The sequence below is a fragment of the Sebastes fasciatus genome, chromosome 13, assembly GCF_043250625.1.
Source record: "Sebastes fasciatus isolate fSebFas1 chromosome 13, fSebFas1.pri, whole genome shotgun sequence".
NCBI lineage: Eukaryota > Metazoa > Chordata > Actinopteri > Perciformes > Sebastidae > Sebastes > Sebastes fasciatus.
Window position 1 is genome coordinate 12,285,474 of NC_133807.1, and position 22,041 is coordinate 12,307,514.

The 22,041-nt window shown below is 38.3% G+C and overlaps 2 protein-coding genes across 10 annotated transcripts in view; one reads left to right on the plus strand and one right to left on the minus strand.

Moving 5' to 3' along the window:
• cd9r (CD9 molecule related) overlaps positions 1-22,041 on the minus strand; it is a 122,585-nt gene that overhangs the window by 4,129 nt on the left and 96,415 nt on the right. For all 3 annotated transcript variants that reach the window (XM_074655534.1, XM_074655533.1, XM_074655532.1), the window contains exons 2-8: positions 9,278-9,390; positions 8,290-8,395; positions 8,071-8,168; positions 3,935-4,009; positions 3,710-3,814; positions 2,266-2,361; positions 1,956-2,039 (exon numbers count right to left, since the gene is read on the minus strand). In XM_074655534.1, the coding sequence (XP_074511635.1) occupies positions 1,956-2,039; positions 2,266-2,361; positions 3,710-3,814; positions 3,935-4,009; positions 8,071-8,168; positions 8,290-8,395; positions 9,278-9,343 (630 nt within the window). In that variant the 5' untranslated portion in view covers positions 9,344-9,390. The remainder of the gene's footprint in view (positions 1-1,955; positions 2,040-2,265; positions 2,362-3,709; positions 3,815-3,934; positions 4,010-8,070; positions 8,169-8,289; positions 8,396-9,277; positions 9,391-22,041) is intronic.
• LOC141780342 (RNA binding protein fox-1 homolog 2-like) overlaps positions 18,274-22,041 on the plus strand; it is a 60,126-nt gene continuing 56,358 nt past the window's right edge. For 4 of the 7 annotated variants that reach the window (XR_012596628.1, XR_012596626.1, XM_074655521.1 and 1 more), the window contains exon 1: positions 18,274-19,352. Coding sequence is in view for 4 of the 7 variants with exons in the window: in XM_074655521.1 (XP_074511622.1) it covers positions 19,059-19,352 (294 nt within the window). In the remaining 3 variants the exon portion in view is untranslated. The remainder of the gene's footprint in view (positions 19,353-22,041) is intronic. The other 3 variants (XM_074655520.1, XR_012596627.1, XM_074655522.1) reach the window with 3 other exon arrangements.

The window sequence follows — 22,041 nt, forward strand, 5'->3', positions numbered from 1 at the left end:
CACTCAGCCGCGAGCAAAAAGCGGTAAGTAGGTTACCAAAGTAAGCTAATCAATAAGGTTATGAATAATGTGAACACTAGCACTAGCTGAGTCGACGTTAGCTGTGCTAAGTTTGGAAATAACAAAGGGTTAGTTTGTATTTTTTGAAGTGGGGTTGTATATAGCCAGTGTTCTGTGAGGTAAAATTACTGTTTTTATGAATGTAGTCTGGTGGCTTTGAAGACAGAGATAAAACGGCAGTTCCCCGTTTGAAAGGGCCGTCCGATGGTGAGGTAAAGCAGTATTTGTATTTTAGCCACCTAAAAAAATCAGTAGCAGTTCAAGTGTACGCTATATAAAGAATATTTCACCTCGCCGTCAGACAGCCCTCTCCGACGGCGAACTGAAGCAGTTATATCGTTGTCTTCAAAGCCACCAGACTACCTTCACGAAAACAGTACTTTTACCTTGCAGAACACGGAAGTTGCTGGTCTACCGCCGCATCAATCGGTTAGTGTGTGTTGTGTTATTACAGTATGTATAATACTGACAATAAAGGATGTGTATATATACTGTAACTTATGTAGCAGGGTCATCATGCAGAAATCTTTGTCAGGTCACGTGGGAAAAGGTTTTTAGAAGGGCTTGAGAAAATTACATTTTGATGCTAAAACATACATACTTTGACCCAAACTTGAATTTTGGGATTTGAATCCATAAGGAACACCACTGCGAAGCTACAGAACAACATGAACATCTGAAAAACTAAACAAATAATGGACCCGCCTTTTCAGGCACAGCAGTGCTTAGAGCTAAATGCTAATGTCAGAATGCCAACATGCGCACAATGACAATATTAACATGCTAATGCAAAGCAGGTATAATGTTTATAGTGGTTATCATTTTAGCGTGTAGGCACGCTAACAAATATTAGTTGGATTGCCATGAAATTTGGTAGGATACAGACATTCATGGTTCCTAGAGGATGAATCTTATGACTTTGGTGACTTTAGTGAAATGTCTTGACAACTATTCGATGGATTGCCGTCACTTTTGCTACCGATATCCAAGGTCCCTAGAGGATAAGTTCTAATGTGACATCTAGCACCACTGTCGAGTCAAAAATTACAATTTGCCCAATACTTTGGTTTATGACTACATACCTGCAAAACTAATGACATTCCCGACAGCCTCAGCTGTACTTTGTATTTAATGAGAATTAACTAATGTTGGTATGCTTACAGGCTAAACTAAGTCGTAAACATGACAAATATTATACTGATTAAACACTTGAATGTTAGCATTGTCACTGTGGCCATATTAGCATTTAGCTCAAAGCACAGCTGTGCCTCCAGTCTCACAGAGCTGCTAGCATGGCTGTAGACTCTAAGGCTTATTAATAATTGGATTAGCAATCAAGGTTTTTGTATATATATATATTTTAGTTTTTGTATATATAGTTAAATTAATAATATATTTTAATTAATAATATTTAAAAGAAACAATACATTATTTAATTTTTTTTAATTATAAAAACTCAAAATAATGAGCCATTGGTATGAAATGTTTGAATGTAGAATCTGATAGCTCCTCCAGATAATGTTTTTGGAGAATAACACATTGCCTCAGTCTTCGTCTCTGCAGACCGCTGTGTTTTATCTACGAGCCAATCAAAGCACAACAAAGCCAATTATCTATAACTGGCTGCTGATTGGCTGTCTGATTTCGTGGCTCTACACAATCCAGTAGCATCTACAGTACATCTCTGCTCTCATTTGCATTTTGTTGCACTTTCTAAATACAAAATAGCAATGAAAATGGGCAGAGTGATATTTTTACATAAAACATAAAAATGTAAATTAATAATTTTTTGGGTAAATAATAATTTTCCTTTCATCAGCTAGTTCAGCCGAAACATTAACTTCATTAACTGCGTTTGAGTATGGAAATGTGCAACATGCAACACATTTGCTTACCAAAAGAGCTCCAGTTCCAACGAAGACGCCCATCACCAGTGGTGCTTTACTGTCAAAGACACTTAGGATGATCCCAGGACAACTCTGTAGGAAGACAGGAGAAACTGTTAGCATCCTCTATACTGTAGCTAACCCAGAGTCTACAGAATACAGCAGTTCAGTTTCCAGAGATAGGAACAAGAAAAGGGGTCACCCTACATCCTACTAGTGTCTTAAGTGAACACAGTAACGCAAAGATGAACTCAAAACCATACAAATTTTGACACATATACCCTCATTAGAACAGATTTGTTTCTTGGCAACAACTTACATCCATCTTGATGTGCTCAAAAAATCCATCTGGTTTCGGGCAGGTTTTTTGAGCCAACTCTACCAACGAGATCCCTGTTAATCCACAGCAGTGAAGCTACAGAAGGGAGATGAAGAACACACTCAAAATGAATAACCATTTTTGATATTTCATTTTATATCATCAATATGGAGCCCTAAAGTGTTAAATATTATATAAAGAAATTAGTAATTATTAGGGCTGTTAGCAAAAATTTATTTTAAAGTCACTAATTTCTTTAATGCATAAACACAATCGATCTTTTGGAGGTTATAGCTGGCTCATTTTTAAAGCTAGAGTTAAGATACTAACCACGTGGTACCAATGGCTAGTGGGAAGGAGGCTAAATAACGCTCCAAACTTGGGGCTGTTTGGAGCCATTTTCAAAGGCCATTTTCAAAGGGTCCCTTGACCTCTGACCTCAGATATGTGAATGAAAATGGGTTCTATGGGTACCCACGAGTCTCCCCTTTACAGACATGCCCACTTTATGATAATCACATGCAGTTTGGGGCAAGTCCTAGTCAAGTCAGCACACTGACACACTGACAGCTGTTGTTGCCTGTTGGGCTGCAGTTTGCCATGTCATGATTTGAGCATATTTAAAAAAAAAAAAAAGTCATATTAATTAATTGTCCAAAATATATAAATGAGGCAATAATTTAAGTAATTTAATAAATTAAAAAAAAACTCATCACTTTTCACTTTGGTGTTGTCACTAGTCACAACTACCAGATTTAGCCAGTTAGCACCGGTTAGCTAAAACAACAGACAAATTAAAGTTACTTTGAATCAACTCGCTGCTGCTGCTGTAAATAAACACATCCCTCTTTAGCTGGTTAATTCTGAGTTTTAATTGTGATTAGCATTTCAGGCTCCCTCGTCTCGAAGTCAGTGGGTTTAAGAGGCCTGAAATAAGGTCTGTGGTTAATACAAGCTTAAGAGATTTTAATGTTTTGTGGTACCATATAAAATACGTCAGTAAATATCCCACTCGTGCATTTTGAATTCTTTGAGTCTTAAAAAAGGCGGTTGCTAACAAGTGGCTAAATGAGATTACTAAACTTCACCACGCTGACTCGTCTGCCTTTACATCCTCGTTGTGTATACTTGCGCTGATGTAACCGTGGTGTAGCTCGTTTATAGCCTAACGTTCGCTTTTTACTTCTGGTGATTGTATTCACGCTTCAGAAATCATAAAGTGGTGTTTATTTGTGGAGATTATCTTGCTGAACAAAATGTGTAAGTATCATAAACCTGTGTTTGCCACAGAACTTATTTTCTGCAATAATCCAAAACCCAATGGAAAAATCCCATTGGGTTTTTGTTGAGGGAACCAAGGCGATGCTAACTTCCAGGTTGGCCTGCAAAGTACGTCATCCCTGCACCACTCTATAGGAAGGAATGAAATAGGGTTTGTGCTTACCGTCTTGTGGATGAATGTGAGACTGACACCAATGACCGGGTCTCCACCGTTAGTCAAATACAGGCCATACATGCTGATGTAGAACTCCGCGAAATTTGATCCAACCTTAATAATAAAACACAATATCATGATCATAAATATAGGGTATTTACTTTTTGATGATTTTATTTTTGACTATTTTTCATCCTATTTTTGTGTCCCTCTCTTCATCCCTTTCCCTCTTACCACATCCCTTCTGGAATATGCAAGCACTCCAACAGCAACTAACGCCAACGCCAGAAGGGTCAGAAGAACGGAGAACTGAAAGGAGAAGATAAGGTAAATAAACCTAATTAGAACATTTTAATGGCACAGGTTAATACACAGGAACAAATATTCAAACAGCATAACTCCACAACACACCATTTTCTCCCACTATTATGCATATGCATAAGAAACAAGGATCTGCAAATGTATGCTTGTTTTTGTTTTAACCGGTAGGAAGAACGCTTAACATTGCACTTCACAAAATATTAGGGCTGCCAAAGTTAACGTGATAATAATGCTAATTTGTTTTAACACCACTAATTTCTTTAACACATTAAGGCAACTTGTGATTTTTAGGTTGTAGCGGGCTCAGTTTTAAAGCTAGAGTGAAGATACTGGCATCATATGAAACTAGAAAACACAAAGAATCCATTGGTACCACCCATGTCATACTAGCTTGTCGCGAAGGAGGCAAAATAACGCTCCTAAATTAAGCTACATTTTGGCGAGGAAAAACTGTCATGGCCTTTTTCAAAGGTTTCCCTTGACCTCTGACCTCAAGATATGTGAATGTAAATGGGTTCTATGGGTACCCACAAGTCTCCTCTTTACAGACATGCCCACTTTATGATAATCACATGCAGTTTTGGGCAAGTCATAGTCAAGTCAGCACACTGACACACTGACAGCTGTTGTTGCCTGTTGGGCTGCAGTTTGCCATGTTATGATTTGAGCATATTTTTTTTTGCTAAATGCAGTACCTGTGAGGGTTTCTGACCAATATTTGTCATTGTTTTGTGTTTTAATTGATTCCCATTAATAAATATATACTTTATATTTGCATAAAGCAAGCATATTTGATAGCCCAAAATAATATGTAAAACAATTACTTAAAGAGTAATATTTTCACCTCTTTCATAAATCATCTATAAAGGTTGGTGGCTATCATAAAACATGTTGAGGTAATCTATTCATTTCACTGGCCACTGAGCCATGTAACTCTCAAGACTCTGAAGTGCAATAAGTAATGATTTAGAGCCTCTAAGACATGTTCAGGCCGATACATTTCATAAAACATATACAGAGAAGTTGGCAGTTTCATTGTGTTATTAGTTGACTCGAGCCTGAAATCAGCTTCACATTCCCAATTCGAAATTAAGCGTCGCAATTTGTCGCTGTTCAAAGCGTCTTTGCTGCATTACAGTTCTACATTGTGAATCAAGAGTTTTCAACAGTGACTCAGCCTGTTTATTCCTACAGCACACAAGTCCCCTCAGCCTCCCGCCCTTGCGCTACGTAACAGTTCAGAAATGCCTCTGAACTTTCCTACAAGGACACTGAGATGAGACTGAGATAAAACTGGAAAATACCATTAAACAGGAAATCAGGAAAAACACTGAAGCATTGAGCATTTGATTGCGAGACATATTTGAACCCCACTGTTTATAGTTTAATGAATTAATTAATAGTTAACTATACCCACATTGTTGGGGATATAGTGTTGCACACCAGACTCTGTATTTGTGCATGAAAAGAGCATAAATCTTTTCACTTGTAGAAAGGAGGATGAATGAAAAGGAGATTGCCAAATCAAGACGAAGGCCAAAAGTGCAGTTCACCCGAGGCAGATCTATGAGTAATCAAAGGATCTTTTTTACATTTCCCATTCCTCCCTCGCATTCATTAGTTTCCCACCACTGTGCTGTGGGGGTTTCTCAACATGAAACTTAAGACAGTTTCAATACTTTGTGGTTACAATTCTGGAGAAAATATGTCTGCTAGTTTAGGGCTGGGCCAAAACCTTCTATCCTGATCATCCTTTCATATCTCAATAACGATATATATCACGATATGGCATGTTTTCTGGTAGTTCAATAAATGAATAGTCTATATGAAATAACCTATTGTTGTATACTCCTGTGTGAATTGAATACTTGACAAATAAAAAGTATGAGTATGAGCTTGTTATCAATTTAGACGAAATTTGGTATCACGATACCTCGATATTAGGGCTGTCAAAGTTTATAACACATTGACTCAACTTGGGATTTTTAGGTTGTGAAGATACTGGCATCATATGAACTTGGAAAACCTAATGAATCTATTGGTACCAACCATGTCATACTAGCTTGACAAAGGAGGCTAAATAACGCTCCGAACTTGCACTAAATTTTGGTGAGGAAAAACCGTACTCCCTTGACCTCTGACCTCAAGATATGTGAATGTAAATGGGTTCTATGGGTACCCACGAGTCTCCCCTTTACAGACATGCCCACTTTATGATAATCACATGCAGTTTGGGGCAAGTCATAGTCAAGTCAGCACACTGACACACTGACAGCTGTTGTTGCCTGTTGGGCTGCAGTTTGCCATGTTATGATTTGGGCATATTTCTTATGCTAAATGCAGTACCTGTTTGTCATTGTTTTGTGTTGTTAATTGGCTTCCAATAATAAATGTATACATACATCTGCATAAAGCAAGCATATTTATCCACTCTCATGTTGATAAGAGTAGTAAATACTTGACAAATCTCCCTTTAAGGTACATTTTGATATATTTTGATATGGAAGTACAATAATGAGATCATTTTAAGCAGAAAGTGATGAGATTAAGTGGTACCAAGAGACAACTGACACTAAGAATTTAAACTCCTCCATGTTACTTTAACCCTTTGCCCTTAAAAAGCAAAGAGGGAACAGAAATGTTCTAACAGTGTGTTCAGATGTTCGGCTGGCCTTATCTACTAGATAACTCTGAACACTTGGCCTTGAATGAAAAATAGGCTTCTGTTTCTGAAAAGAAAGCAGCTCACCAGTCTTCTTAAAAAGAGCCCTGCCTCAGTTATTTGCTTATCACTTGAGAAAACGTTATGTAAGACCTGCTAGCTCAATGAACTTGTGTAGACGAAGTCATCTAAGATCTGCACTTGAACAAGTATCTAGTAACTTTTTATTTTGCCTGATTGTTGATTTTAAAAGACAAGAATAAGCATGTTGGTTGATGTGGTTTGTTGTGCTCAGGTTTTAGTCTGTTGAGCTGTTCTGAAACATCACAGGACTGATCAACTCGCCCATGTCACCTCCACTGACCAGCACCTATTAATCACTGCTACATATCTTAGCCTTCCAGGTGAACTGACAAATCTTTGACTGTCTGACATTTAACCAGTCTGCTGATGAGGAGGCAGGGTGAGCATAGCAGTGACTACATTATTTAAGCTGCAGTTGGTATCTTTGATCAAATATGAAAAAAAAGTTATTTTTATTAAACTGTCACTATATCATGACAGTAGTGCATGACACAGATAATCTGTTAAAAAATAACGTTCCTCTGTGTCCTCCGGTGCTCCTAATGGCATTTGCCATGTTTCACCGTGCCCGAATTAAAAACAACCAATCAGAGCCGAGGAGTCTCTACAGCAACTGTCAATCACTGCTCGCAAAACTCACAAACTCTGATCAAATGGTCAAACTAGGCAGCTCTGATTAAATATGAATCAACATTCTGTTACTGTAATGCTTATTTCTCGTCTCAAATTTTAGTTTACTGTTTAGTGTTTAAACTATGACGAAATATGTTCCTTTTTCCATGACTAAGACGAGACGATGACGAGACATCAAACACTACATCATTAAACACAAACGGTGACGATATCAAACATGCAATCTTGTTGACGAAATAGGCATTACAGTAAAAGAATATTGATTCAAATTTGATCAGAGCTGCCTAGTTTGATCAGAGTTTGCGAGTTTTGCGAGCTGTGATTGATAGCTGCTGTAGAGACAGCTCGGCTCTGGTTGTTTTCCTTTGGGCACATCGAAATCTTGCAGATGCCATTAGGAGCACCGGAGGACAGAGGAACATGATTTTTTTTCAGATTATCTGTCTCATGCACTACTGTCAGGATATAGTTCCCTTTTTATAGAATAACTTTGTCACATTTGCACTTTCTAGCGGCTGTTCCTCAAATTTTAAAGATTTTTCACATGAACACAAAGTTAGTTTTGCACTAGTTACAGTAATAGAATTGTGAACCGCAGGCTATTGTAATCACATAACAGGAAGGCGGTTACCCAACCTTAGAAGGAAGTTATTGTGTAAAGACGTCTCACCACTTGCAGAGAACATCTTTTCTCATTGCAGGCACCGTAGTCTCCAAACACCACCACAATCAGCATCAATGCGCCGAGAGCTATCAGTACAGTCACAACTGATAAAAAAAACAAAGAGACAGAGACACAGATCTATGATTGAATATGTATCAGAGGCAAAATGTCTTCATGTATTTATTTTGGAGAAATGACACAAATGTGCGTAACATAAGTACTGACCTATAACAAATCCACCTGAGTTGAGGTCTCCTATTTCGAAGATGCCTCTGGTGCTACCGCTGAACCTCAGCCACAGGCCGAGACCCAAAAAGGCAAACCCCAACACCTGCCAAACCACAGACATAATAATAAAACCAGTTTCACTGTGCAGTACGTCAACATTCCTGGTTACACGGTTTCACATCTTCAAAACTATAATGTTCTGTACGTGGTCGAGTCCGATGTGGTATTTTCGGTGGTGAGGCAGCTGAAGATGAGTTTTTAATACACATTGTGTAAAATAACAGGTGGCGTGTAGGTGAACAGACAAAAATATTATTTCAGAGAACAAAGTGCAGAATGAGAGCAACTGTGGGACAGCTAGGTAAATACCTGTCAAACAACAGAAATACACTGAAACACAATGCAACAGTTGACAAGACAGCACATGAAAAGCAGAAAAGGGCGGGTTAAAGAGGACCTATTGTGTTTTTCCCCCCTTTCCTTTAGTGTGTTCTACTGTTTTTTGTGTAGGGATGTTAATAATTAACATGTAATAATTAACTGTTAACCAACAGTAAGAATTTTGACCGATTAACTGGTTAAAAGAAATATTAAACTAGACTCGGTCAAAACCGAGTATATGTCTGGACAGTCTATGGTCAGTCTGTGAATTTGTGGCTAAATTGTTACACAAATAGTCAGTGGTCATGTCTATAATGTTAAATGCGGCGGTACATGTCCACCATATCCGGCGAGGACACTAGGAAATGAAAGTAACCCGAGTTGCTACTCTGCAGAAACGAAACCTAATGGGAGCCAACCGAACTACACTGGAGCTTTTAATTTGACCAACAACAAAAAACTACAAATAAACTATTTGGCTTTTTACCCCATGGGAACTTACAAACACCACAATACTGTATCAAATAAGATTAAAAATATATAGTTTTTCCCCCATTTTTTGTCAAAACTACGCAGTAGACTACTAATGACCTGACAGACTTACCGCAAAGACGATGTTGAAGATGATGAGGATATATTTGCAGACGAGGCCACATCCATCCAGAGCCATGATGACCAGCGGGTTGTTGAGCTGCGTGTACTTGAGAATAAGTCTGTAAAGGTGTATAAACGCATTACCTCATCACTTGTGCAGGCCGTGGTACGCTGTACTAAGCCTATAATAAACATACACACATGTACACACACGTACTACAACCTTTATATTTCACATGTAACGTTAAGTAAACGCTGTATTAAGCAAATTAAACATCTTAACAGCGCTCTTTCTTTTAAATATATCAAAGTAATATGGCAGCTATCCTACACACGATATTATCTGCAAATAGAATAAATACCTGTACGTGTTAAACGGCTCTTCAAGCTGTTAGTGGGTATATAAACATCTACAGGTTATCAGTGTGACTGCGTGCTCTCCTTCGCCTTTTTAGTGCCCAGCGTTCGGAATGTCCCGCCTCCTTGACCACGGTCGGTCATTTCATTGGCTGAAAGAAATGACTGACACGAGGATACACGTATGAGCAGGCGGTGACGTATCGAGGGGGAGGGTCCACAAGGACATTACAGCAAGAACGAAACTTTAGGAAATCAGAGCTGATGATTATGTAACGAAAGACAGTAAACTACCGGAAAAGCTATGAATATAAGTCCATGTTTGAGTGTTAAACTGATTTGATGTGGTTACAAATATCATTATAGACGAATGCAGGGTCAAACAGAGCATTGAAGCATATTGCAATTCTTTATAATAGCCTACATAAAAGCAGTTTTGATTAATTGTAGGCTAAATGAATGAAAGACTTTATTTCGAACATAAAAATAAATAAAAACAGATACAAAATAATAACAAACACAACAAGAGTAATAGTGTCCAAAAGGAGTAGGTAGAAGTAAAACTTATATTTCCCTATACCCCTTTCTCACTTCTCGTCTAATAACTCATATATCATAGAATGATAGAATGATAATATAATATAATATATAAACTATCCCAGATTTATTTACATCCCAAATTTAATATATGAACAGCATCCCAAGTTTATTTACAACCCACATGTCCATCCGGATTTAAAAAGTAGATATAAACCAACCCTTAACACAACCCTTATCACAACTCTTCCTCAACCATATACCTCCCAAACATATCTTTTTTGTATAGCTTTTTAAAGTGATTCATATTTGTGCTCTGCTTCAACCCATCACCTAACCCATAAATGTGAAACTTAAACCCCAGCTGAGAACGAAGAAAGGAAACAAAGGGCAGGAAATGTGTTGTGAATCTCTCCCTCCCCTCTCTCTCTGTACCCAGTTACACAATTCAACAGGATGCATTGCACCCTTGCAAAACAGACACACTTTGTATGAGAGACCCTGATTGTATCTCAGGGACTAGTGGCCTATCTTCATGCAAAAACTCCTGTTGATTTACATATTCTGCACGTCATACAATTATTTTGAATATATTTAAACTACTGTAATCCTACCTGCACTACCTCTATCTTTTCTTCTACAAATGTGTGAATAGTACAGATAGACACCGATAGACACACATGGTTCTGCAGTACAGATAGATAGATGGATGGATAGATAGATAGATAGATAGATAGATAGAATTTATATATATATATATATACTGTGTATATACTGTGTGTATATATATGTATATATATATATATATACATATATATATATATATATTCTATCTATATAATAAAATATATAATTCATAAATAAATATATAATAAATAATTAAATTTGAATATATATATATACAAATACAAATACAAATTTTTTTATTTGAAAAAATAAACAATATATATACTGTATATTCTATCTATATAATAAAGATATATAATAAATAAATATATATATAATGAATAAAAATGAATTGTATAAATATATATATATTTTCTTTGAAAAATAAATAATGTATATATATTCTATCTATATAAAATTATATTCTATCTGTATGTGTGTTTAAAATGTATTTGTTATATTGTGATTACTTCTTGTGTGAAATGTAATAATTCATTAGTACGTAATTTAGCTTTTGCAATAATGTAACCAGAACATTCATGCCAATAAAGCTTATTAGAGAGAGAGAGAGAGAGAGAAACAGAAACAGAAACAGAAACATTTACTTTGACAAGTTCAGCTCTGTAATTCCAGATTTCAAAGAAGTTAATGACCTCTCAAAATTAAAGAGACGAGAAGAGGATGCCACATGCCCAACACATCACTGGGTGCGAGCTGCCCAGCCTGCAGGAGCTGTACACCCAGCGGTGCCTCAGGAAGTCCCTTAGGGTCATTAAGGACACGACACACCCCCACAACAGCCTGTTCTCCCTCCTGCCCTCTGGTAGAAGATACAGGACCCCCAGAACTCACACCAGCAGACTGAGGAACAGTTCTTTCCCCCGGGCCATCAGACTTTTAAATCTATAATTCATTCGACACATTCTTACACAAAAATATATCCTATACTGTATATACTGTATATATTCTTAATACATATGTTCTTAATATGCCCTTGTATAAAGTATTTCCTTTTATAATTGTAATGTAAATGTAAATGTAATATAATTTATTATTTTAATGGAGCTTCCCAGCAAAAAGTATTTCACACGTTTGTACCTGTACAACCGGCGTGACAATAAACATCTTGAATCATCTTGAATCTTGAATCTTGAATCTTGAACATCCTGAGGGAAAGTGAATGACCTAAACTAGTGGTTCCCAAACTTTTTCATGTCAAGGACCCCTGAACTAACACACATTAGACCGCTGACCCCCATTTGATAAGATTTTGTCACAAGGTACCCCATCTGATAGTTTTTTTGCTTTTAGATGTGTTATTACTAGGGCTGTCAATCGATTCAAATATTTAATAATGATTAATTGCATTTTTTATATATTGAATATCTCCCATTAAAATACCTTAATGGGAGATATGTCAAGTATTTAATACTCTTATCAACATGGGAGTGGACAAATATGCTGCTTTATGCAAATGTATGTATTTATTTAATATTGGAAATCAATTAACTGTTATGTTCTGGTTCAACAATGGCATGGACTCAAATGCAGACACAACAAAAGTCTCTTTAAAGGTGTAACAAAAATATTTATTTATAAATATGAAATGTAAGCTGGACAGGGCTGGGGTTCCTGGAGGTCCGAACGTGGCAGTAATAATGTCAATACTTAGTACACGGGACGGGGGGCACGGGGAGGGGGTGTCCAGGAATCCTTCCACTGCCAGGTGGTATAATGACATTACCAACACAAAACAATGACAAATATTGTCCAGAAACCCTCACAGGTACTGCATTTAGCATTTAAAATATGCTCAAATCATAACATGGCAAACTGCAGCCCAACAGGCAACAACAGCTGTCAGTGTGTCAGTGTGCTGACTTGACTATGACTTGCCCCAAACTGCATGTGATTATCATAAAGTGGGCATGCCTGTAAAGGGGAGACTCATGGGTAACCATAAAACCCATTTTCATTCACATATCTGGAGGTCAGAGGTCAAGGGACCCCTTTTGAAAAAGGCCATGACAGTTTTTCATCGCCAAAATTTCCATGGTTGATACCAATGGATTTCTTATGTTTTCTAGTTTAATTTGATGCCAGTATGTTGACTCTAGCTTTAAAACTGAGCCTGCTAAATTAAATTTGTTAAAACAAATTTGGATTAACGCGTTATCACATTAACTTGTGTATGAAGTTAAGTGTGTGAACCCCATGACCACAATAGTCGCACATTCTGTTATTGTGTTACTTGTCGATGGAATTATAGTGAAAATAAATGATTCCCTTTTTTGCTGGGGACCCTCTGGAACCCCCTTAAGGACTCCTGGGGGTCCCGGGACCCCACTTTGGGAATCACTGACCTAGACCCTGTGCGTAGGAAGCATTGAAAATTTGGGTGGTCCTCCCTCAGGAGTAGATGTCGTTTCCTGTATCCTGGTGTTTTTTTTACAGGCGGTTTGATACTTAAAAAGAAAAGCATGAGAAAAAGTATGGGTACATTTTGTAATTTCATCCAGAGGAAGAGGTTAGCCCCAGATCACATATTCGAAGATATTAGAAAGCTAAAAGAACAGAAATTGATTTGATGAAAAATCATTGTCTTGTTTTAAAATAATGTGGACTGGTCCTCACAGAGGCTGTTGCTGGACAGCACCAGTTTTATTTCATGCAGTGGGGGTTTTCAGAATCAGGATCAGATTTATTTGCCAAGTACGTGTGCACAAACAAGGAATTTGACTGTTTGCTTTTTGGGGTTTTTTTTTTTTGCAACTCTTTCAATGTACTAACACGGGAGTATAAATAACAGCTAGAAACAAGGACAACAAAGCTGGACAAATAAAAAATAGACAGCACTGTTACAGTATGTACACAAGTATGTGAAAAAAGTGACGCATATCAAAATATTATATTATATTATAAATATATTAAATAAATATATATATAATAATAATATATATTATATTATATTATAAATAGATTATATTATAAATATATATAAAAATAATAATAATATATATAAAAATATATATATAAATATAAATATATATAAAAAGCACCAATGGCCAACAATAAAATTAAAATAAAGCATCGAATATATGTACATATAAAAAATATTTGCATTAAAGACTGTATAGTTTTTTTTAATTTATAACATCAGCAGCTGATATTTTGGTGTTAGTGTGTTATTGACAGTGTATGACTGATTTAAGTGTTCATCAGAGTGATGGCCTGAGGGAAGAAAGGTTGTGTTCAGGCAGTGAGGGGTCTGCAGTGATGCTTCCTGTCTGTTTCCTGACTCTGGAGGTGCATAAATCCTGGATGGAGGGCAGACTGGTCCTGATTGACCTCCTCCTCCCCTCTCCTCTCCTCTCCTCTCCTCTCCTCTCCTCTCCTCTCCTCTCCTCTCCTCTCCTCTCCTCTCCTCTCCTCTCCTCTCCTCTCCTCTCCTCTCCTCTCCTCTCCTCTCCTCTCCTCTCCTCTCCTCTCCTCTCCTCTCCTCTTCTCTCCTCTCTTTATACAATAGACAAGGGGAAATAAAAGTTAACATTTCAAGAGAATAAAGGTGAACAGATTAATAATCCATCTGTATCAAAAAATTATTTAAAGAAATGTATATTTGCCTTTTACATTAGAGGATTCACGCTATCCCTCCTCTCCTCTCCTCTCTTTATAAAACAAATACAGACAAGGGGAAACAACAGTTAAAAGCTTAAGAGAATAAAGATGAACAGATTAATAATCCATCTGTATCTGAAAACAATAAAGAAATTGATATTTACCTTTTAAATGAGAGGATTCACGCTCGCCCTCCACCTCCTCCTCTCCTCTCCAGTGTTTTTGCACAATGAACATGACACATGGTCATTCATGCTCGCACCTTATGAACGTGGTGTAGAGAAATAGGCATTACAGTAACAGAATATTGATTCATATTTGATCAGCGCTGACTAGTTTGACCGTTTTATTGGAGTTTGTGAGTGATTGACAGCTGCTCAAAGACGGCAAGGCTCCAGCTCGGCTCTGATTGGTTGTTTTCCTCCGGTCTGTGAAATCTTGCAGATGCCATTAGGAGCACCGGAGGACACAGAGGCACATGATTTTTTTCAGATTACCTGTCTCATGCACTACTGTCAGGATATAGTAACTGTTTTATAAAAATAACTTATTTTAATCATATTTGCGCTAATCTTGCCTACTGCTGCTTTAATTGATAATGAAATAGTTTTACATTTTCTGCTGATCAACTAAGTGTTTCAGCTCTCAACCAAACATTTTGTACTGCGCACAAACACACACTGATTCATTATGAAAAACAAGACTAGAGGACATAATGATACCAGTAAAGTGCGCAATGTGAATACTACAGGAACTGCAGAACAGATACACAGTCCCACTATAAAATACAGATGTTCCTGCAGATACAGCGGTGTATTTTTCACAACCAACATCTTCTCATGACCCGTGGAAGTCTGCGTCGGTAGGCTATAAAAGAGAGTAATGGCTCCTGCGGCTCTCACAGCCTCCGTCAGTGAAACAGGCGCCTGTGTGGAGTGATGTGACCTCACTGACACCGTCCATCATTGCAGCTTCAGTGGTTGGCGGAGGGACAGGTAGCAGGAGACAGACACAGGTTGATAGAGTGAGTGACTCAGAGGGAGAGAGAAAACACACACACACACACACACACACACACACACACACACACAATACACTCAGCTGCTCATATGCACACACATTTACACACATTTACACACCGGCAGTCGGCCTAAAGTGACAGCAATCATGTGTTCGGAGGCAGGCAGGTGAAGTGAGGAATCAGATTTTATCACATAGGTGTGTGTGTGTGTGTGTGTGTGTGTGTGTGTGTGTGTGTGTGTGTGTGTGCGCGTGCGTGTGTGAGACAGCTGTGACACAGTATCTCTCTCTTTGATGTATCCCCCCCTCTCTGTTATTGCAGCTTTGCCACTATAAACCTTTCTACACACCAGCAGCCCTATTTGATTGGTGTTGCTTTTGTATGAATTATATGACAACAATTTCACAAGAGAGTAGTGATTTTTTTTTTTTTCATTCAAGATGGAAATGCCCTTCCCTTCCCTTCAGACGCTCTGTCATATAAGACCCACCAGGGGGCGCAAAAACATTAAAAAACATGACTGCACTGTATTTCATTCCTTCAAACATAATAATCCAACCCACTGAAGGAGCCAATTTGCTGCTCTTTTTGATTTATGTTGATTTGTATTTTATTTTTGTCTTTGAAGCTTTTGTTTATTTATTTAGCCTAGCAATAAATAACAAAAGTTGACTTAGCCATGCTCCAAAAATACGCATACAAACTACAAATATAACTGAATGTATAAACTGAATGTGTTTATAGATGACTGAAGAATGTAATCAGATACATATGTAAAAACATTAAATAATTTTTTTGTGTGTGTTTTTGACACACCAGATACATATTGTGTTATGATACTGCCTTGCATTTTTATTATTATTATTATTATTATTATTATTATTATTATTATTATTATTTTACCACTTCATTTTGAAGCATCATTCATTTTTCGATATTATATTTATTGTTTTTTTGTTCATTTTGAAACAACAGAAAAAACATTCACAAACGTCCCCAATAATAACATTCTCAGTACAAAGAAAACTTAACAAACCCAATATTAATATAAAATAAGACAGTTTAGATACAGGAAAAACATATTATATATAAAAAAAATAGATGAATAAGTAAGAACAATATACACAAGTAAAACAATTAAATTAAAAACAATAAAATAAAATAAAATCTATTTATGTATACATATATATCCCTGTGTACATGTTATTATACGTTATTTTGTCTAGGCAGTGGGGTTGAGAGAAAGTGAAAATGTTCTATGTCAAATAATTGTGAACAATACCCTTACCCTTAATTTAAAAAAAATTATACTGCGGTTCAGACCTTACATGTAAAACAATAAATGTATAACTCATCTGCTTACGTATATAACATACAATATGTAAAAAAAACAAAAAACCTCTTTGAGTCCTGTGGTAAAATGTAGCCTTTATTTTATTTAGCCTACTTTATAGTTATCTGTCTTGTTTGTGGAAATTTTTTTCATATATATACCACTATTATTTAATTGTTCGGAAATATTTAGTAGCAAATGTTAGTGTTTTGAGCAACAAAATAGTAAAATATTAATTCTAATTGGTTTAAACATTGTAAATACGTGAGGATAAAAAAAACAACCTCTTTGAGTCCTATGGTAAAATGTAGGCTTTATTTTATTTAGCCTACTTTATATTTGACTTTTTGTCAATAATTTTCATATATATCATTATTATTTAATTGTTCTGAAATATTTAGTAGCAAATGATAGTGTTTTGAGCAGATAAATAGTAATATAATTATTGTAATTCGTTTAAACATTGTAAATTTTGCCTACTTTATATTTGTCTGTCTTGTTTGTGGACATTTTTTTCAAATATATACTATTATTAGTTAATTGTTTTGAAATATTCAGTTGCAAATGTTAGTATTTTGAGCAGCAAAATAGTAATATATTTATTGTAATTCGTGTAAATAGGTGAGGATAAAAAAACAAACCTCTTTGAGTCCTCTAAATGTAGCCTTTATTTTATTTAGTCTACTATATAATTGACTTTTGTCTGTCTTGTTTGTGGAAATTTTTTTTTCATATATATATACCATTATTACTTAATTGTTCTGTAATATGTATCTATTTTTATATCAGACTGTAATATTTAGTAGCACATTTTATTGTTTTGAGCAGCAAAATAGTAATATATTCATTCTAATTCGTTTAAACATTGTAAATACGTGAGGATACAACAACAACAAAAAAAAACTTATTTTATTTCACCTACTATATAATTGACTTTTGTCTGTCTTGTTTGTGGAAATTTTTTCATATATACCATTATTATTCAATTGTTCTGAAATATTTAGTAGCAAATGTTAGTGTTTTGAGCAGAAAAATAGTAATATAATTATTGTAATTCGTTTAAACATTGTAAAGTTAGCCTACTTTATATTTGTCTGATTTGTTTGTGGACATTTTTTTCATATATATACCATTATTATTGAATTATTCTGAAATATTTAGTAGCAATTGTTAGTGTTTTGAGCATCAAAATAGTAATAAATGAATTATAATTCGTTTAAACCCTCTTTGAGTCCTGTGGTAAAATGTAACCTTTATTTTATTTAGCCTACTATATAATTGACTTATGTAAAAAAAAATGTCATATATACCATTATTATATAATTGTTCTGAAATATTGAGTAGCAAATGTTAGTGTTTTGAGCATCAACACAGTAATATATTCATTGTAATTGGTGTAAACATGGTAATAAATAGGTGAGGATAAAGGAGGGAGGGGTTTTGTAGCTCTGGTGGTGGTTGGTTGTTGGTGGTTGGTGGGAACTATAGGGGGAAAACACGGAGACATCCAGGAGGAAGCGCAGACCTCAGACCAGCCCTCCTCACCTCACCGTCCTCTCTCTCTGCTCCCGGTGTCCGCAGACGAATCTGACCGCGGATCAGCTCCAGAGTCACACACCAACCGGGACTCAGACTCAGACACCAGAGGAAACCGTGCAGCCAAGTCGTCAGTCAGGCACGCCAAGACAAGACACACATCATCCAGAGCAGAGCAGAGCAGAGCAACGGACGAACCGGACTGGAACCTGGTAGGAACAACACCGGGGGTTTAACGGAAACACGTTGAAGAAGAAGGACCGCCTGGCTCTGTACAAGGAGAAGTAATACACGAAGCTAATTTCCATCTATTCCTGGCAGCGAGGAGAGGAGTGTACGCTCCCACCCCCGAGAGAGAGAGAGAGAGAGAGAGACATTTATAACCAGAGCTAGCGGAATGTAATGCTAGCGCGCTAGCTACTGTTAGCTAGCTAATTAGCTTGTCAGTTATCAAAGAGTCCGGATCTTTTATTGAAATAGGTCACTGCTGTTTGGCGACTTTCTTTTTCTGAGGGGAAAAAAACAGCTGTACTTAATGTGCTTCTTTTGTCCAGAAACATAATGTTCAGCCTCGAATAGTTAGACACTAAACAGTACCAGCTGCTTATATATATTTATGTAAACCAGTTTTTTTTGGGGAGAAATCCAGTGTGACTATCGAGAGCTGAGGACACATCCTAAGAAGACTTTTTTTTGACTGGTGACTTGTCTGTCTGCCGTCCAATGTTAATGTCGACCGACGTTGCTTCTATAATGCTCCCCGTTAGTCGGGGGATAATGGAGAGAGACATTGATCCAGCAGCAGCAGCCGGAGCGATGGTTGCAAACAACGCGGCCGGAGGTCCAGCAGCAGCAGCGGCGGCAGCAGCGGCAGCAGCTGTCCGCGGGATGAAGCGAGGAGACCCGGAGCCCGACGCTCAGACAGCCGTTGTCCTCACTGACTTAGCCGGGGCGGAGTGCAAAAGACCCAGGATAGACGGCACCGGGGCTGTTGTTGTTGTTGGTGACATTGGACAGGTAAGAATATGCAAATCTATCTATAGTGTATTGTGTAGTTTCCATTTGAGCTCCCATGTGTGCAGCTTTTGCCACAAAAGTATAATCTGCCCTCCCCTTTCTTCTTCTTCTTCTTCATCCTAAAAGCTTTTGTTCCCAAAAGCATCAGCCATGGGAATGATGATAATGTTTTTTTTGACAGGCCCATTTCCCCCCCCTCATCTACAACATAATCATGCATCATTGCAGCAAATAGTCCTTTAATTGAAACCAAATGAAAGACTTGGAAGTGGCTGTAATACTGTAGCTGTAGTGCTCCTGGAGCTGCTGCTCAGTGAGGGAGCATGACCAAGCCAGACAAAGGTAATATGATACAGGCTCCATTGCTATGACAGGCAGCAGCAGCAGCACAGCAAAGATCAGACCCATTCATCATGCCTGTCTCACAGAGAGTAACCCAGTGCTTTTCTCACACTGTATTTTTGTTTTATTCACGTGGATGAAATCACCCAGACCCCTATGATGATAATTTACAGTGAGTCATGGCATCAAATCCTGATACACACAGCATGTGCCATTTATCGCCCCCCTCTCCTGATTGTCGCTAGGTGTTAAGAGAGAGAGGCAGACAGGGATTGGGGGAGGGGTCACCACAGTGAAAGACAAAGAACAGAGCCTTTTTGGTGATGGCTGAAGGAGCAAGGGGGCTCAAGGGGGGCCCTCCTTAACACGGGTCTTCCCTTGCTTTCATGACTCCACTGCTGAGGCAGCATCAGCAACCGTTCGTGCCTCCTGCCGGACTAATCTGTGTGTATTACAGTAAACCAGGGGACTGCCGAGGCACCGGGTGCACCTCTCACGCTTGCTCTATTACTATTCATCTCTCTCTCATAAACACATGCACTACACATCGTTCTTACACCTACACACACACTAGCTTTGTTTGAAGTATCCATAATCCGACAGCACAGGGGAAAATTTTAGCTGACGTGTGGTGTTTTAGTCCGGTGGAAACAGCACGAACAGTAGTCGAAGGGCAGGCGGACATGGTTTGAGGTCATCTGCAGGTAATTGAATCCAGGGGAACTGGTAAAATACTTTAATTGGCTGTAGCGGCTGACCTGCTGCAATGACAAATAGGTCCGTGATGCTCGGCGAGCCTCGCAGAGGATGGATGCTGATGATGGGGTAAGGTTAGAACCCGCCGGCAAAGATGACGTGACAATGAGTAGCGTGGCGTGGGGAGGATTCTCGCTGCCCATCAGTGGTATTGATCGCTGGGCACTGGTGGGGGTTTGGGGGGGGGGGGTCAGGCTGGAAATAGGATGAAGAGGAGGAGCAGAGACGGGGAGAGTTGATGGATGGAAAGTGATCGGTGGATGCACATGGGAAGAGAGAGGGGGCGAGGAGGTGAAGGACAAAGAGCAATAAAGAGTGGGGTTTGAATGGACACAATATTATTTGTGTGTATCACAGGAGGCTCAAACAGATAGTGGCCTTGATGGATTAGATGTAGGGAGAAATGAAGGGTGGATGCAAGGAGAGAGCGGACAGAGAGGAAATCAGAGCCATTAGTTTACATCCAACAGGGACCATGATAAAGGATGAGAGGAACGTGATGGATGGCAGGAATGACACCATCAGTTGGGCTGGAGGAGAGATAAGCAGGAGGATGGGCTCCCGAATGATGAATTGTTGAATAACACTTTATGCAAAGGGTAAATAAATAAATAAAAAAAAGAAAATGACATTGAAGGCTAATGCAGTCATGGTAGTTGCAATGCAGTGTCTCGCTGTGCGTGCTCAGGATGAGGAAGAGGAGTTGAGCGGATGCTCCCCATAACTAACCCAACAATTACCATAGTTCTCCCATTGAGGGCTGGAGGTAGTAGATTGCTGACCTTCCAGGCTGACTGTAAATCAGGACTGTAATAATAAATGAGAGTGCTGCCTCCTCTCCTCTCTTTTGTTGCTCCTGCTCTCCTCCCCCACTCTGCCTCATAGACCCCCTCACACCCTCCTCTCCCCTCCTAGCTGTCCTCTCATTTCTCCCCCAAGCATATTTCCAGATTGCTAATTGACTCCTGGTTCACAGGGCTTACAGTGTGCCAATGAGGTGAACCCCCCGACCTCCATTCCCATCTCCCCCCCACGCCGTCTTTGATTAGCCTTCCCATTCTCGGTCCACCTCCCATCATTCAAATCTACGCAACATCTATCACTGTCTCTTGTTTTCCTCCTCGTCTACTTCTCATCTATCCCCTCCTCTATCAATCCATCTATTTTAATTTTGTATCCCACTCTCTCTGTAGTATGATGCTTCCCCTTGAGGCAGTGCTGTGGTCCACTCAGATGCAGTGGCAGATCAGTTTATAACTCTCTCTCTCGGCCCGTCTCTCTCTCTCTCTGTTTCGGAGAGCCGATTTGTCCTATCGTTGGCAGTAAAGAGGCTTTGTGTCGCGCTAACGAGATCAAAGCTCATTTAGGAGAGGGCATTAACCAGACTGATCGCTTTAACGGGCCAGAGCAAAGGGAGGGGGTAGGGAGCAGGCGAGGGGTGCGTTGATATGAACGGACAGATTACTGAGATAGCTTATTACCAGACCAGTAGTGAGTTTTAGTTTCGGAGGGCCCACCACAGTTTTCTGAGTGTTTCTTTTTTCTGTAGAAGACTTATGTACACTTTTTTTGTCCGCCCAGGAGCCCGTTG